Consider the following 15,460-nt stretch of genomic DNA (forward strand, 5'->3'; position numbering starts at 1 on the left):
ACATAAATGTGAGAGCATCTTAATCCAGCAATAAAACACCTGCTCCCCAGAGCAAAAGCCCTGTCATTAGCCAAATGCCTTGCTTCTTTCATCCTTAGTATGAGCCCACTTTACGGACCATATGAGATAATACATGAAAAGCATTTAGCAAGTTTCTGATACACTAAAAGAGCTTAATAAACCACACTCTGTAATACCGTCACCATTATTACTTTCAAGTCATATCTTTAAACAAATATATCTTTATAAGGTCCCGTAGAGATTAACTTTCTGATATAAATCTGAGACTGCAAGTGGAGGCCAAAGATGAGGTGAGTCACTCTGAATGTGAGTTTGGAGCAGGAGCACAAACATGAACAAAGAGGCCCAAGAAGCAAGGCACAGGCCGGCCTGAGGACAGCAGCATGTTTTACTGTATGCCAACCACAGCAGCAAGAGGTGACTGACTATGTATCATAAACTACCTTTTACAAAGTCACAATGTCTTCAAAAGAATTTAAAAACATTCTGTTTAAATGAGAAACAACAAGTGTTCTTTCTAAAAATGGACAAGTATAAAAAACCACTGGGGGAAAAACCCAGAGCAAACTTCTTTCTTAAGTAAATACATCATTCCTTTAACTGTAGCCGACGTCTTGGAAGGTAATGATTTTTGTTAGAGAAATCCTATTTTCATTCCTATATATGTATATATATACACACACATACATACACAAAGTTAAAATTCTTTGTTAACTATAAACACAGTAGAGATAAGAAATTATTCTTCATTTTTGAACTTTCTTTAGCAAGGTGTAATTTTAAAATAGCTATCTGACACTCTACCAAAAGAATACCACAATTTCAAAGTGGTCAAAAGAATAAATAATTCTAATATAAGTACTAATATCCAAGAGCCAGAACTTGGAATATTCCTTTTAAAAATGAGATATTCACCAATTTCATTATTACTGAAATACATTCAAATAAAAATCAAAGGAAGAAAATCCAGAAAACAACATTTAAAAAGTTTGCCATTTCAACTGAAATTTAAATTTTTCTCATCAAGCCAACAAAAACACTCAGAAGTTCAGGGAGAAGTATATTTACACTACAACTAAACATCGTTGTCACAGAAAATACAAATTTAAAGTGTTGTGCAGTGGTTCTCAAACCACTGTAGTCTGAGAAACCCCGCGGGTCCCCCGCAAAACCCCAAGTCAAAACCATTTTCAGCATACTAAAATGTGTCTGCTTCACTCGTGGCTTCCCAAGTGCGTGGTGGAGTTTCCCAGTGCCTACACACTGTGTCACCTAAAAGAGCTGCAATGTGAAAGCAGTGTGAGAATCCCACTGCTTCTGTTGGGCCAGATTTTTAAAGAGATGTGCAAAATGTAAACAATGGTCTTCTGTTTGTGGAAAACAGTTATTTGCCATCAAAAACGGTATTTATGTTAATGTGTAATGAGTTTATTATTGTTACATTTAAATGAATAAATATGTTTTAAAACTATCTCAGTACTAATTTCTAATACACCAAATACTGAGCAATACAAGCTACATAAACAAAAGCTTTTTGGAGATCTTCAATAACTAAAAACAGTTAATAGTCCTGAGGCCAAAATGTTTGGAAAGCAGCCAGTTAAGTTATTCTCTTCATTTTACCAACTTACAGGAACTGTACCAACGAGGATATATGTTGGGAGGTGGGGCAACTCAGAAGTAAAGCAAGCACTGATGTGCTTCTTCAAATTTACAGAAAGAATTATTCTGCGGAAGCAAGTGACTACTTGATCTCTATCTTCACAAAAATAAGAGTAAAATATACCTTTAAAGTAATCAATAAAGCTTGTCACCCTAAAAGAAAATTTTCTTTCCTGAGCAAACACAAAAGGAGAGAAGATGACTCAACCAGTACAGTAAGTTAGGAAACTGCGTCTTCATGTTGCTACCACTGAGTATTTTCTCCTCTTCACTGTTCAACACAGTTCTGATAGTCCATGTAAAACCAGAAGCAAATCTGAATATGAAAGTCTGAGGATTCAAATCCACATTAAAGTTGGATCACTTCTTACACTAAGCATTTTGATTTTATAGCATTCAAAGTCAACAGGAGTTTCCACTTAATTACAAACCTCAAGGTTTACCCAGAAAAAAATAGTCTTTAAAATAATTTTAATAACAACTGTTTAATTTACTTATTTCTTAGATGGAAAGCCTGGTAGGTTAACTGGGTAATGGCCTTCAATGGTATAGCATAACTTGGTACAAGAGTTGATTGGGACCCAATACAATCTAAAACATAGGAATTCAAAGACATCTCTTAAGTATTCCCTCCATGAGGGGGCTGGAAGGTGACTCCAAAAATTTGGAGAGATTTCAAGTATACACCGACATACACCCAGACCTTTGCAGCATTCATTTAATTCTAAGAGAAGAGGCATACTGTTCAGAAAGGGGGCAGAGACTTCCCAGTCTGATCAAAGTAGTTCAGACAACTATACATTCAGCTAGATAATGCACTGGACAGCAATGCTTCAAGAAGTTTAAAACTCAACACAGATTTTAATATACTATGAAAACAACTCCTGTAGTCACCATTTGAAAAGGTATTCAGCACGAATAATGTTTGAGGAAACTGATGTTCACCTCTTTTAATACCAAAGCTTTAAAAACAATTTTAAGTATTGTAAGAAAACTTTTCAAATATGTATTACATATTTACATATGTAATTTCACCTTTTCTTGATGACACAGAGTCACAGTAATAGGCAATTTTCAGAAGATGGTGTATATAGTGATGCCCTCTTAACGCCTGGCTGTCCCTACACTAACTAGTCTTGGACAGTGTATGCTTGTCATACATTCTATCTCCTTCGTTTCAAGCCATAACTTCTGAACTGTTAATATGCCACGGTCTGGGAAATCTAATAATCAAAATTTCACATAAAAACATGAGCTCTAACATATGGACTGTGTGACTTCTGTGGGCTGCTCAAAGGCATTAAAAAAAAAAACAAAAACTATTACAAGTTTTTCAGTTGTGTTCTGTTTTGATGAGATTGCCAGATTATCACTGGATGAATCAGGCATTATATAAATATTTAATCAAGTTCACCTGAATATTAACATAAAGATATAACTAAACATTAGTATCGTTGCCTTTTTAAACAAAGTATTCTATAACTTTAAGGTAACACTGGGTTCCAGTTTCTTTCCCCTAGAAATGAACATAAACAAATGTCCTATTAATATCAGTTTGTCCAAAGAAAAAAAACTGAGGTGCAATCATGTCACAGTTAATGCATGTCTGCTTCCAATACATTCAAAGACAATATTTTTTTTAAAAAATCAATAGTTAAAATAAGCCTTTTGCAGTCTGAGAATTCAAGATACTTAAAAAAATTTGTAAATACACATACATGCAAATTCTTCATATATACAAATTTTCACAAAATTAAGAAGTTGCAAAGAAATTAGAAGGATTACAGTGAATCTAACAAGCTACATTAAATGCTTTACCACTGACATATTCCTAAACATAGCAGTCATAGTAGTTTTAATAAATTTTCTACATGGCCTTTTTATAAAATTTGCTTTTAGACATAAAAGTTAGTCACTAGAAGTCTTCTGAAACTCTAATTTAAGAATTCAAGATGTTCTCAATTCACTACTGATATTTAAGGCCACTTTGGTAAAGGCATTGCAGCAAGAACACAAAACAATAGCATATTTTCTAGTATTTATTTTTTTCACCTGCAAACTGTTGCAAAACATGATCAGCTTTATTATGCAGACAGGTATCCCTCTACATTTTTAAAGAATTTAGGCATGTATAAACAGAAGAGCTCTTCAGAAAGGAAAAATTCAAGAATGACTAAAACCTTCCAATTTTGACTTTGTAACTTTCCAGTAGCAATGGTTAAAGTGATTTTAGGTCATTCATTTCCCAATTTAAGACAGCACCTTAAAAGTGGCTGATCTATTTCCCCAGTAACATTTCTCACATAACAATGTGTTAAAGTTACAAATACTGATATGCACAAATAGCTAATTTCTAAGAAAAATATGTACAGTACTGCAGCATAATGAATGTGGTATCTGCAATAACTTAATATTAGCCAATTTTTAATATACATGATACCGCTACTTTTTTTTTTTTTTGCCAATTCACAGGTTAAAAGTTGTTACTGGAGCCCTCTGTTTCGCACATATTACCTGGTGTTTAATACACAATGCAGGCTTTTTAAAGACTTCTCTTGTGTTTAAAGCTAAGATCAGTGAAACAAGACAACAGTGCAAGAGGCGGAGAGATGTAATGTGACCATGTAAAAGTTCATTCCAGTAAAGTGTCTATATAAGGCTATAAGAAAGGATTGGTTGATGAGCTTCCTGTTGGAAATTGTCCTGTTGGTGCACCAGTCTAAAGGAAAACATAAGACAAAATAAATAGACAGACAAGAGTGTGTGGGAAAATAATAATATTTTTTTAATTAATAGTATTTAGATTAAGTATTATTAAGTGAAATCTCTCAGTCATGTCTGACTCTTTGCAACCCCATGGACTGTAGCCTACTAGGCTCCTCCATCCATGGGATTTTCCAGGCAAGAGTAGTGGAGTGGGTTGCCGTTTCCTTCTCCAATTTAGATTAGGGTTTTATAATTACTGGCAACCATATTTATTCATTCCTATTATTAAGAAAGGAGAAGGAGGCAACAAAGGATGGGATGGTTGGATGGCATCACCGACTCAATGGACAGGAGTCTGAGCAAACTCCGAGAGACCATGAAGGTCAGGAAGCCTGACACGCTGCAGTCAGTGGGGTCATAAAGAGTCAGAACACGACTTAGTGACTGAACAACAATTACTGTTCTTAGCAACATACTGTAACACAACTATAGGTTACCAGGCACTGTGTTGTGTCTTTTATATCCATTACCTCACATAATTCTGTTAACAGATTCCAAGAAGGGATTGGTCCTAAAAAATACATTTACCACACAAACCAAATGACTGCAGGATTCCTTTTTCACATTGGTCACTAAATCGGCAGCCTCTCATAAAGCAGAATTTTGATAAGAAAGCACAGAAGTTTCATGTCTACAATAGTTTACTGTCAACGTTTTGCTTTCCAGCTGATTAATGTGTTTTCTTAAATCAACAAAGATTGTGCACAATGGCTGCCTCGATTCGTACAATCTTGCATCTGGGAGGAATCACATCCTGCTTTTCCCACTCTGAAAACAACGCAACGACTTACTTACAAAGTGCTTAAAACTGCATCTCACTTACCATAAAAGGATTACTAGACACTCCAGCAGCTCCAACTTGACCAAAAGGGGTTACCACTGGCTTTGTTTGTCCAAATGCTGCAAAACCTGCACCTTGTTTAAAAAAAAAAAAAAAAAACCCAACAATTATAACCTATACCTCTGAGCGACAATCAAGGAGTTTCAGAAAAATCCCCACCAGAGCAACAATAATTAAAAAAATCAATGTTAACTTGTTGAGTCTCATGTTCTTCAAAGTAAGTTAAAAATTTCAGTGGCATGTCTTAAAGAGACATGTCGATTCCCCAGAAATGGTTAATTCCAGTCTGTCCCAGCTATGTAAGTTGCTGACAAAGGATTTAATCAAAAGATGAGTTTGTTGACTATTTAAGAGGGGATGTGACCCAAGGATTTCAAACTTCAGCAAATGAACGGCCAAAAAATAAACAAAATCCACCCAAAACAAACAAAAAAGACTACAACAACAAAAACAGAAACAAAACCTGAAAACTTTCTCTAGTGAATCTTCCTAAAAAAAGTAACAAACTCGAATTACAATACAGTTACCTTTAGTCTATGTCACCACCACCACCAACAAACAACAAAATATATACAATAAATGCAACAAAATCAACAATTCTCCAATGCAAAGCAAACACTCTAGGTCTATCAAGTTTCCTTTTAAAATCAAGAAGCATATTATAACACAGAACATACAAGAAAGATACTGGAGATCCTGAGAAAGAAGAGGTACTCTTTAGTTTCAGATTACTCCCAAATCTATAATCTGGTCACAAAAACTTACTAAATCACTCAATTTTCTGAGGCCTAACTCACCAAAGGTTTCTATATCTGTGTAATAAACAATCAGTACATAACACTAGAGCATTCTTTAGATAAATCCTTTTGTCCAAACATTCAAATTATGATAAAGGATACATGCCATGAACTTGGCACCAGCCAAATGTTAACTCTTACCATTGGGCTGTTGAGAAAAAGCTGTCTGTTGAGGAAAAGCTGCTTGGGCTGGGAAGGCTGGCTGCTGGAAGCTGCCACTAAAGCTGGTGGGAAGACTATAGGGAGCGGGAGTCCCGAAGCCCGCAGGCATGCTCATGGATGCAGTGCCAAAGGTCGCCGCTGGTGGGAGAAGGAAAGGCTGATCACTTACAAACAAAAACGGAGGTTGTCTATACTCATACTCAACAATGTAAAATAGACATCATTTACCTTCAAAATAGAAAGATGTATTTTAAATCCCCAAACTCCAACAAACTTAATAGCAAGTTTTAGTGCCATACAGTTGAATGTAAGCTATAAAGCTATCATTTGAAATCAAAAGTAAACCTCCCAAAGTAATTATATAAATGAGTCTAAATAGCAGTCTACTTTTAAAGTCCATCATCATGCAATTCACATGTATTGCATGTGAATATACTAGTATATATATTTTTAAGTTTTGCTTTGTTATACATAGTAAAATAGTCAAACATTTATATCTAGTGAACTGTCTGCTATAATGTAGTATATGTATTCCTGGAAAAACCTCTGCAAAATAGTTCACTTAAAAATAAAACTTACAGGAGAAATAGGGTCTGCAGCAGGCCACTCAAAACCTATGCAGCTTTGTAACCATAGTCAAAAAATGGATGGGGGATAATCCTAATAAAAACATTAACACAATTAAACTATATAGACTCTCATTCCTTTTTTGAAAAGTATAAATAAACCAAGATTTCTTTGCATAAGGGGTATAAGGAACATAATATTAGGACCAATGAGTTATAGAAACTGGGGCAAAGTACACAAAAACTGAACAGAAAATGAAACAGGCCTTCTTAAAAGAGGCAAAGAATGTAGGGATTAATGACACTACCCAATAACTACCATGGCCTGCCATATCTACTCACTATAACTTCATGGAATGAAGCACTCATTCACAGGTTGGGGAAATCTGTGTGTGAACTACAGCTACACACACACACACACACACACACACACACACACACACACACGGTATGCTGCCATCACCCCCCACTTACAATGAGTTATAAATTCACATTATTATATTACTCATATAAAAACACACATAGTAACAGAACGATATATTACTTTTTCCTAATGATTCAAAACAGAAGCTTTCAACTATATGTTCTAGGAAAGAAGAGCCAACAATGTTGCTTTTAATACAGAACACTAGCAATTACATAGTAAAGCATTTTCAGCACTATGTTATCAAACAAGATAATTCACTGCATTTTCTGATTCTAAGAAAAAAAAATTACCAACTTGAATGCTGACTTAAGGCACTGAAATTAATACTACACGTGCTATATAGAATTATCTTTTATTAAAAAATTAAAAATCTGTTATGGATGTTGCTCAAAGTAATTCTCATAATCCTTATATTTGTAACAGTGCAATTCTCCTCAGTGAACCTAATTAAGATGGTAAAATTTTAAATATTACTTTTTATTATTCATAAGAAAAAGGAAACTAAGCCACTGGGAAGCAAGTGAATTAAAGAATAATAAGCACACTGCAAGGGAAACAGAAGGGTTTCAGAACAGACAACAATACACTGACATAACTTTGACAGCTCACTTTTTAAGAAAGCAGTATAAAGCAAAAGTTGGCTACAGTTAAGCAAAGCCAAACTCCATGGAATAATGTGGTAAAATGGTTTGGTACATAGAAAAGGTGTGTCACTCAAAGTACTATGAATTCAAACTTAAGAAAAATAATCAAAAAAGCTATTAACATTCTATTGTGACCATGGAGGTAAGCAATATGCTTTTCAATATTAAAACATAAATTACCACAGAAGATTTTCATGTAACTATAAAGTAAATATAAGTTATTCCCAATGCCACACATCCATGCCCACTCCATTTTAAAACATGGAAAAAACTTAACTTCACATGCAGGGATCCAGAACACTAGCAGAAGCTTCCACAAGCAGGTAGACAAATTGCCACACAAACCTAGATATTAGCTGTGGCCACCTACCAAAATGAGCGTGAGGAAACACTTGAGAATGCATTGCTCCAGAAAGGCCTTATGGAAAGCCATAAAGAGACCAGTGTCAATTAACTTATGAGTAACTATTGTCGAAATAAAAGTAAATTTATTTCATTAAAAAATTCTAAAATTAGAATACACTTACAAAGGAGATAGCATAAGAATAAACATAAAAACGCACCCAGAGTCTTTACTTCAACTATATTCATGATACTAGTATTTACAGTGTTTGAAACAAAGAGATTAGAATAATACCAGAAAAACAAATATCAAACAAAGAAACATTTATGAAATACAACTTTTAAATAAACACTAACATTTTTTTTCATGTGAAGATGCAACAATATACATAAAATGATTTTCTAGGCCTCAGCAGTTACTCCCAAAAATGCTATTCATAGAATCACCTAAAATGATCTAGTATCTACCTTTTAGCATTTAAAAAGTCAAATCTCAGAGAAAGCACCTGAATAATGTTTGTTTTATTTTCAACTCTACATTAACTAGAAACTAGTAAAGACAACTCAAGGGAACAAATTATTCAGGGAAAATTAGTCAGTGGACTCCATAAGAAAGGTGAGCAGCACTTTCAGTTTAAAATATGATGGCTAAAAAGAGAGAGAAAAGAGAAATTCATCCCATGCAGATCTTAACCTGCATGACTGAGGTCAGACAGGTTATACGTAAAGAAAAGTTCTCAACAGAAATCAAATTTAGGTTAAGTACTAGAACCACTGTTTGAACTATACCAAGTGGGACTGTTTCTAAAAATACATGTCCACACATTTTAAAGAAGCACACTTAACTAACTAAATTTGGGGAAAAACAACAACTGAGATACGAAAGTGGTTCTGAGTCTTGGGTCTGTTGTTTTCTAATTATAGGACACTACAACTTCTTTAAGCCTCAGTATCCTCATTTGAAAACAAGGGATGGAGAGGCAGATACAGTAATACCTAATTTACAAAGCTGCTGTGATTAAAAGTACTAAAGAGTAAATATTCAATGAATCTGTTCTTTTTTCTTGCTAACTTAAAAGATGCTGTTTATAGCTTCTTATACATTCAACAAAAGGTTGACTGAGGTAGAAGGGTTCTGTGATAAACAGGCTTGGTCACTTTATGTTTATCTCCTTTCTTAGAGCATGTTACAAGCTCTGAGAAATCGTGCATTAATAATACTGGTTCAACTTTGTGTTATTAACTCAGCACTTCCCATATGCTTTTGGGCACAGAACCCCTTTCCACGAAGCACTGTGATAACATCACCTCAGGAGACGTGTTCTACATAATACGCTTTGGCAAAACCTGACTTTTAGTCAACAATGATTGTTAACTAGTAGTAATTGCAATACTCAATCTGTAACACTGATGCCTAGTTCTGGGCTGCTATCAAAATATTTTAGACTTGTTTTTAACAAGCTTTTTGAGATATAATTCATGTATCATACAATTTGTCAACTTAAAGGGTAAAATTCAGTGTTTTGTTCTTTTTAAAAAACACATTCACCAGGTGTACAACCATCATCACAATTTAATTTTAGAACATTTTCACACACCTCTCACTAAAAGAAATTTCACACCTATCAGCTCTCCATTTTGCCCCATCTCCTTTCTGTCTCTATAGGTTTGTCCAGTATTCTGGACAGGTTATAAATAGAATCACACATTATATGACATTTTGTGACTAGCATCCTTTATTTTCCCTGCTGTTTTCTAGATGCATCAATGCTGTACCATGTATCAGTACATATCATTACTTTTCACTTTTTATTATCAAAAAAACTCCACTGTACAGCTATACACATTTGCTTTATCCATTCATCAGTGGATGTTCACCTGGGATGTTTCCGTGTTCAGTTGTGTCCAACTCTTTTGAGACCCCATGAACTGGAGCCTGCTAGGCTTCTCTGTCCATGGGATTTCTCAGACAAGAATACTGGAGTGGGTTGCCATTTCCAACTCCAGGGGATCTTCCTGACCCAGGGATCAAATCCCCATCTCCTGCACTGCAGGCGGATTACCACTGAGCCACCTCAGTTGAGCCAAGACCATTTCCACCTTTGACTACTAGGAATAATGCTGCTGTAAATACTTGTAATACAAGTTCTTGTGTGGACATATATTTCATTTACTTTCCTGTAAGTGAAATGAGTGGCACCAGTGGAAATAGTGCTGATTTAGATAGAAGCACTCTGGGACTAATACTGCTGCTGCTGCTAAGTCGCTTCAGTCGTGTCCGACTCTATGTGACCCCACAGACGGCATCCCACCAGGCTCCCATGTCCCTGGGATTCTCCAGGCAAGAACACTGGAGTGGGTTGCCATTTCCTTCTCCAATGCATGAAAGTGAAAAGTGAAAGTGAAGTAGCTCAGTCGTGTCCGACTCTTAGCAACCGCATGGACTGCAGCCCACCAGGCTCCTCCATCCATGGGATTTTCCAGGCAAGAGTACTGGAGTGGGGTGCCACTGACTAATTAATACTAGTCATTGGTTAATCAGGCAAATCCATCTAATTGGCCTCCACCTAAATAATAAAATGGCGATGCTTGGCTAGATGCTACCATGGTTCTTTTGGTTCTACATTTCTACAAGTTTATTTCTTGGGGCAGGGGGTGGTAAATGAGACACTTTTAAAATCATTCATTCATTCAATGAATATCAGAAAATAAAGGGTACTCATTCAGGGGCAAAGGAGAGATTTAAAGAGTTTTAAGAGAATGTCCTAATAACTGAAAACTATAAAATTATATTAACTTTATTAATTAAAGGGTTCAAGGGCTCTAGAAAAATAGAATGCTAAATATTATAGAATCCTAAAAAAAAAAAAAGCCTTAGGCCACATTGGCCAGCCTTTTGAAGGTTTCTATATAATGTGGTAAAAGAAGGCCCAAAAGCTATTAAATGCAGGAAAAAAAATTATTGTTAAGATGTGCATTTTAACAAAGAAATGTATCAGCAAAACTTTCTAAATAGTTTGCATAGAACTATTATTTAATACCTCTTTCAAAAGCTACCTCAAATGGAATTTAACAATACTAATATATGAGAACAACAAAACATATTTCCTAAAGAACTAATATTAAGTTTGATGATATAGAACACTGAAAGTACTTAAGCATAGTGTATTTGTCAAAATGTTGTTTATATTTCAGCTTCAACAGAAACACATTACATAGTTAACACTTACTTTGACTCAGTCAATTCAATAAGATGACCAATGTGATAAATCAAAATGGTTTACAAGAGAAAAGATATTTTACCTTGAAATAAAAATTTGTGGACATACTAGATTCACCTTTCAATAAATTTTGCTTAGACTAATATTAAAACTACTTTATATTATCTGAACAAGCTTTTTAAGATATAATTTGTACACTTTACATTATTTCACATCTTATATAGAACCTTAACTTTAAGGACTTTTGTACTCTAAATAACAGCGGGTGTGGGGGTGATAATCCTCAACTCTAATAAACAGAACCAGTCTGGAGGTACAATCACAAAAGAAAAATAACAGGAATGATTTACCAAGTACATGGGCTTCCCAAGTGGCACTAGTGGTAAAGAACCTGCCTGCCAATGCAAGAGATGTAAGAAACGCAGCTTCAATTCCTGGGTTGGGAAGATCCCTTGGAAGAGGCCATGACAACTATAGTATTCTTGCCTGGAGAATTCCATTGACAGAGGAGCCTGGCAGGCTACAGTCCATAGGGTCAAAAAGAGTCAGACACAATTGAGTGACTAAACACACACACATACACCCCAACTATATACAGTAACGCAAAGACGATGCAAGGTGATCTGCATCATCTAATTCTCACAATATCCCTGACAGAGAATACTGTTCACATTCTATAGAAAAAGACAATAAAGTTCAGAGGAGTTAGATCAGCATGATCAAGGTATAATATGTTTCCATCCTTCAGTTGTCAAATGGGGTTATAATAGCTATAAACATCTCAACAGTTATTATTATTACTGCAAATAATGTATTTTCCTATCACTTTTTCTCCATTCATTAAGAAAATAATATACAGAAAGCATTTTTAGAGTAAATGCTAAACCAGGATTTGAACACAGATCTGGCTCTATCCAAAACATATACACTTAACTTCCCTGAGCCTCAGTCATCTCAGCTGTAAGAGTGATTAAAACATCTGATGAGAGTTAAGAGGACTAAATGAGACAATGTACAAAATACCATATCATTAGACATTTTAAAAATTCATTCCATGAAGTCAAAATAATATGCTCAGAAACAGAAATATTATATACATCATTAGTGATGAATAGTATATTTTGTCCAAAACACAACAGAAATCTGAAATAATCACTGATTATGTTTAAGCATAGTGTATTTATATGTATTTGAATGAAAATAAATCATTACAAATTACGTGCAAAATTCAAATACTTATATAACATACATTCTGTGAGATAGCAACAGATTATGAATGAAGACATTATATGAAAATGGAAGTTATGGTTCAAACTTCCAATATTACAGTTCTCAACCTTGCCAATGACAAAAAGATGTGCTAGTAATTAGTAATTCTTAATGGTGCAAATTTATTGTGATGTAAAGCACCTTACTCTCTCAAAATATCCCATCAACATATGCTATAAGTCAACCTTAAGGCTTTAGTTCTAAAGTTATCTAAATCTAAAAATGGACAAATTCAGCTTAATGGGTACTGGGTCATACCACATGCACCTGCCAACATTCCAAGGTACTGGCAAATATCTCTGGTGTTCAGGGTAATAAGACAAAAATCAAAGAGGCAAAGTATAAGAAATATGTGGCTAGCTTACAATATGAATCAAATAGAAAAAAGAGGGGGAAGGATAAAGAGGATTTTTAAAAAAAATTATAAAAAGAGAAAATATTCAAATTATTATATCCCAAATTAAACCAGTTTCAACAACCCCCTCAAAAATGTTAATAACCCTAAAAGAGATACACACTGGAAAAATTCCTCGTTATCAAGATCTCATGTATCAATAATAAAATCCATCCATTCCTTGCAATCCCAAGCAAAGGAAAAAAACTGACACATTTTTTCAATTGAGTTATAATCAATAATTGTGAAACCTAGTCAACAAATAAGTCAGAATTATAATGTTCAAGTACCACCTCTGTCATGAACTGGCAGTGTGAAGTCAAGGCTTTAACTCTCATCTCTATGCTTGATTCCACACCTAAAAAGTAAAATCTTTCAGTGGTGGGTGCTAGGTAACTTCCATGGTCCATTTTCAACTATTAGGTTATAGGATTCTATAAACTTTCAGCTAGCATATGTTTTCATAGACGAAACTAATCCACTTCACAGTCACTTCGGTAAGAAAGGAACCTTATTTTCTAATGTTCTTCACATAGTGTCTTTGCGATATACACCTTTCCCAAAGTTTAGTGTTCTGTAATTTACATTTCTTACCTGTCGCTCCTCTGGCATTGGTCTGAAATGGATTTGTAGAAGATGCCACAGAAGGACCAGCAGCAGCAACAAATGGATTTGTGGAAGGTGTAGCTTTAAAAAATTATAAGATACACTATAAAATCCTAATGCATTTGTATTCAATTACTTAAAGTATTTGTTCATATATTTATGAAGATAGAAAATTAGAGCTTTCTGATAATAAACTGGTGCTTTGATCATCTTCTGGTATCCCTAAGAAAATGCAATACAATGTATACATATATTTGGACTCCATATAAAAACCAATATGTATACCAGAAACACATACCTCCAAATGGAGCAGGCACACTTGAAGACGCAGGCTGTGTCTGTGCAGAAGCACCCACTGGCACTGTTCCAAAAACATTACTGAAAACAAGTATTGAAAGAATTCATATTTTGAGAGGGGAAAAGAGCAAAGGTAATCTAATAACAGGGTTGCCATAAAATATGGAAAAAATAATATTGAACATATCATGTATCACATCAGCTCTCAACCTTTTTGTTTTGTTTTTTTTATTCAGCTCTCAAACTTTTAAGTCTTAGAATTCATTTATATTCTAAAAAAAATGAGAACCCCAAAGAGCTTCAAGATGCTATAACTACCAATATATAGTACACCAATTAAAACAGAAATTTAAGAATTTTTAATTCATTTGAAAATAACAATAAAGCCATTCGTATCTGATACTTTTACAAATGTCTTTAATGGCTGGCTTAATAGATGATCAATCTGTTGTGATACGTTGTTTAGCTTGGTGCATTATGAAGAGAAAACTGGCCTCACGTGGCATCACGGTTGAACAAAACAGGAGAATTTTAACACCTTTTCCAGATAACTATGTATATCTTGCTTGATATCATTCCAAAAACAACAGTTACAGTTTCCTAAAGGTTAGCTGCAATATGGTCCAACTCTCATATCTGTACAGAGGAGAAGGGAAGGACAGAGGATGAGATGGTTGGATAGCATCATCAGCACAATGGACATGAGTTTGAGCAAACTCCTGGAGACAGGTGAAGGACACGGAAGCCTGGCATGCTGCAGTACATGCGGTTTCAAAGTTGGACATAACTTCGCGACTTGACAACAGCTGTGATATGGAATCTGAAACCCTATCAATGAACTTTGATGTACTCTCTTAAAGTAACATCCAGTAGTCTATCTTACACTTTAAATGAATCTTTTACTACTTTTGTATCATTTGGAAAATACTTGATGCCAATCTTCAAAATGTCAATATATTTCCTTATGCAAAATAAAAAAACAACAATCATTAATATCACCATCCATCTCATCAGAAAAGCAATAGGAAGATTCATGGTGGCTAATGAATTTTCCAAAATTCTACTTAGTTGCTTGAGAGAGTGTGTATTTTAGCCATTGTTTTCCCTAAATTGACAGACTTAAAAATTTTATTTTTGAAAAAATGTCTAACAAATATCCAAATCTGAATAACCATGGTTTGTTTAGCAATCATACTTTCAAGAAAAAAATGGTGTTCCATAAAACAAGTAGCTGGTTCATTCCACAACTCAAAAAACCATACAAGTTGATTTTCCTCAAGACAGCTTTATACTTCAGTATACAGCAGAACTACTTGATGCATACCATACTTCAATACACAGCAAATTAAGACATGTTTAAGGGTCTAGACTTAATAAAATTAAATTCCTTTACACTGCTTCATCAAGCATATTCATAATAAAAACTGAATCAAAAATATTCCTAA

The 15,460-nt window shown here is 34.5% G+C and overlaps 1 protein-coding gene across 12 annotated transcripts in view; it reads right to left on the reverse strand.

Moving 5' to 3' along the window:
* Window positions 1-3,709: 3,709 nt before the first annotated feature.
* AGFG1 (ArfGAP with FG repeats 1) overlaps window positions 3,710-15,460 on the reverse strand; it is a 74,461-nt gene continuing 62,710 nt past the window's right edge. For 6 of the 12 annotated variants that reach the window (XM_086337669.1, XM_086337648.1, XM_086337618.1 and 3 more), the window contains 6 exons: window positions 14,017-14,096; window positions 13,707-13,799; window positions 8,257-8,304; window positions 6,229-6,387; window positions 5,273-5,364; window positions 3,710-4,402 (listed from right to left, as the gene is read on the reverse strand). In XM_086337669.1, the coding sequence (XP_086193795.1) occupies window positions 4,343-4,402; window positions 5,273-5,364; window positions 6,229-6,387; window positions 8,257-8,304; window positions 13,707-13,799; window positions 14,017-14,096 (532 nt within the window). In that variant the 3' untranslated portion in view covers window positions 3,710-4,342. The remainder of the gene's footprint in view (window positions 4,403-5,272; window positions 5,365-6,228; window positions 6,388-8,256; window positions 8,305-13,706; window positions 13,800-14,016; window positions 14,097-15,460) is intronic. The other 6 variants (XM_086337687.1, XM_086337680.1, XM_086337660.1 and 3 more) reach the window with 1 other exon arrangement.

Source organism: Bos grunniens, chromosome 2 (genome assembly GCF_055505025.1).
Source record: "Bos grunniens cultivar Pamir isolate PY7600 chromosome 2, Bosgru_T2T1.0, whole genome shotgun sequence".
Taxonomy (NCBI): Eukaryota; Metazoa; Chordata; class Mammalia; order Artiodactyla; family Bovidae; genus Bos; species Bos grunniens.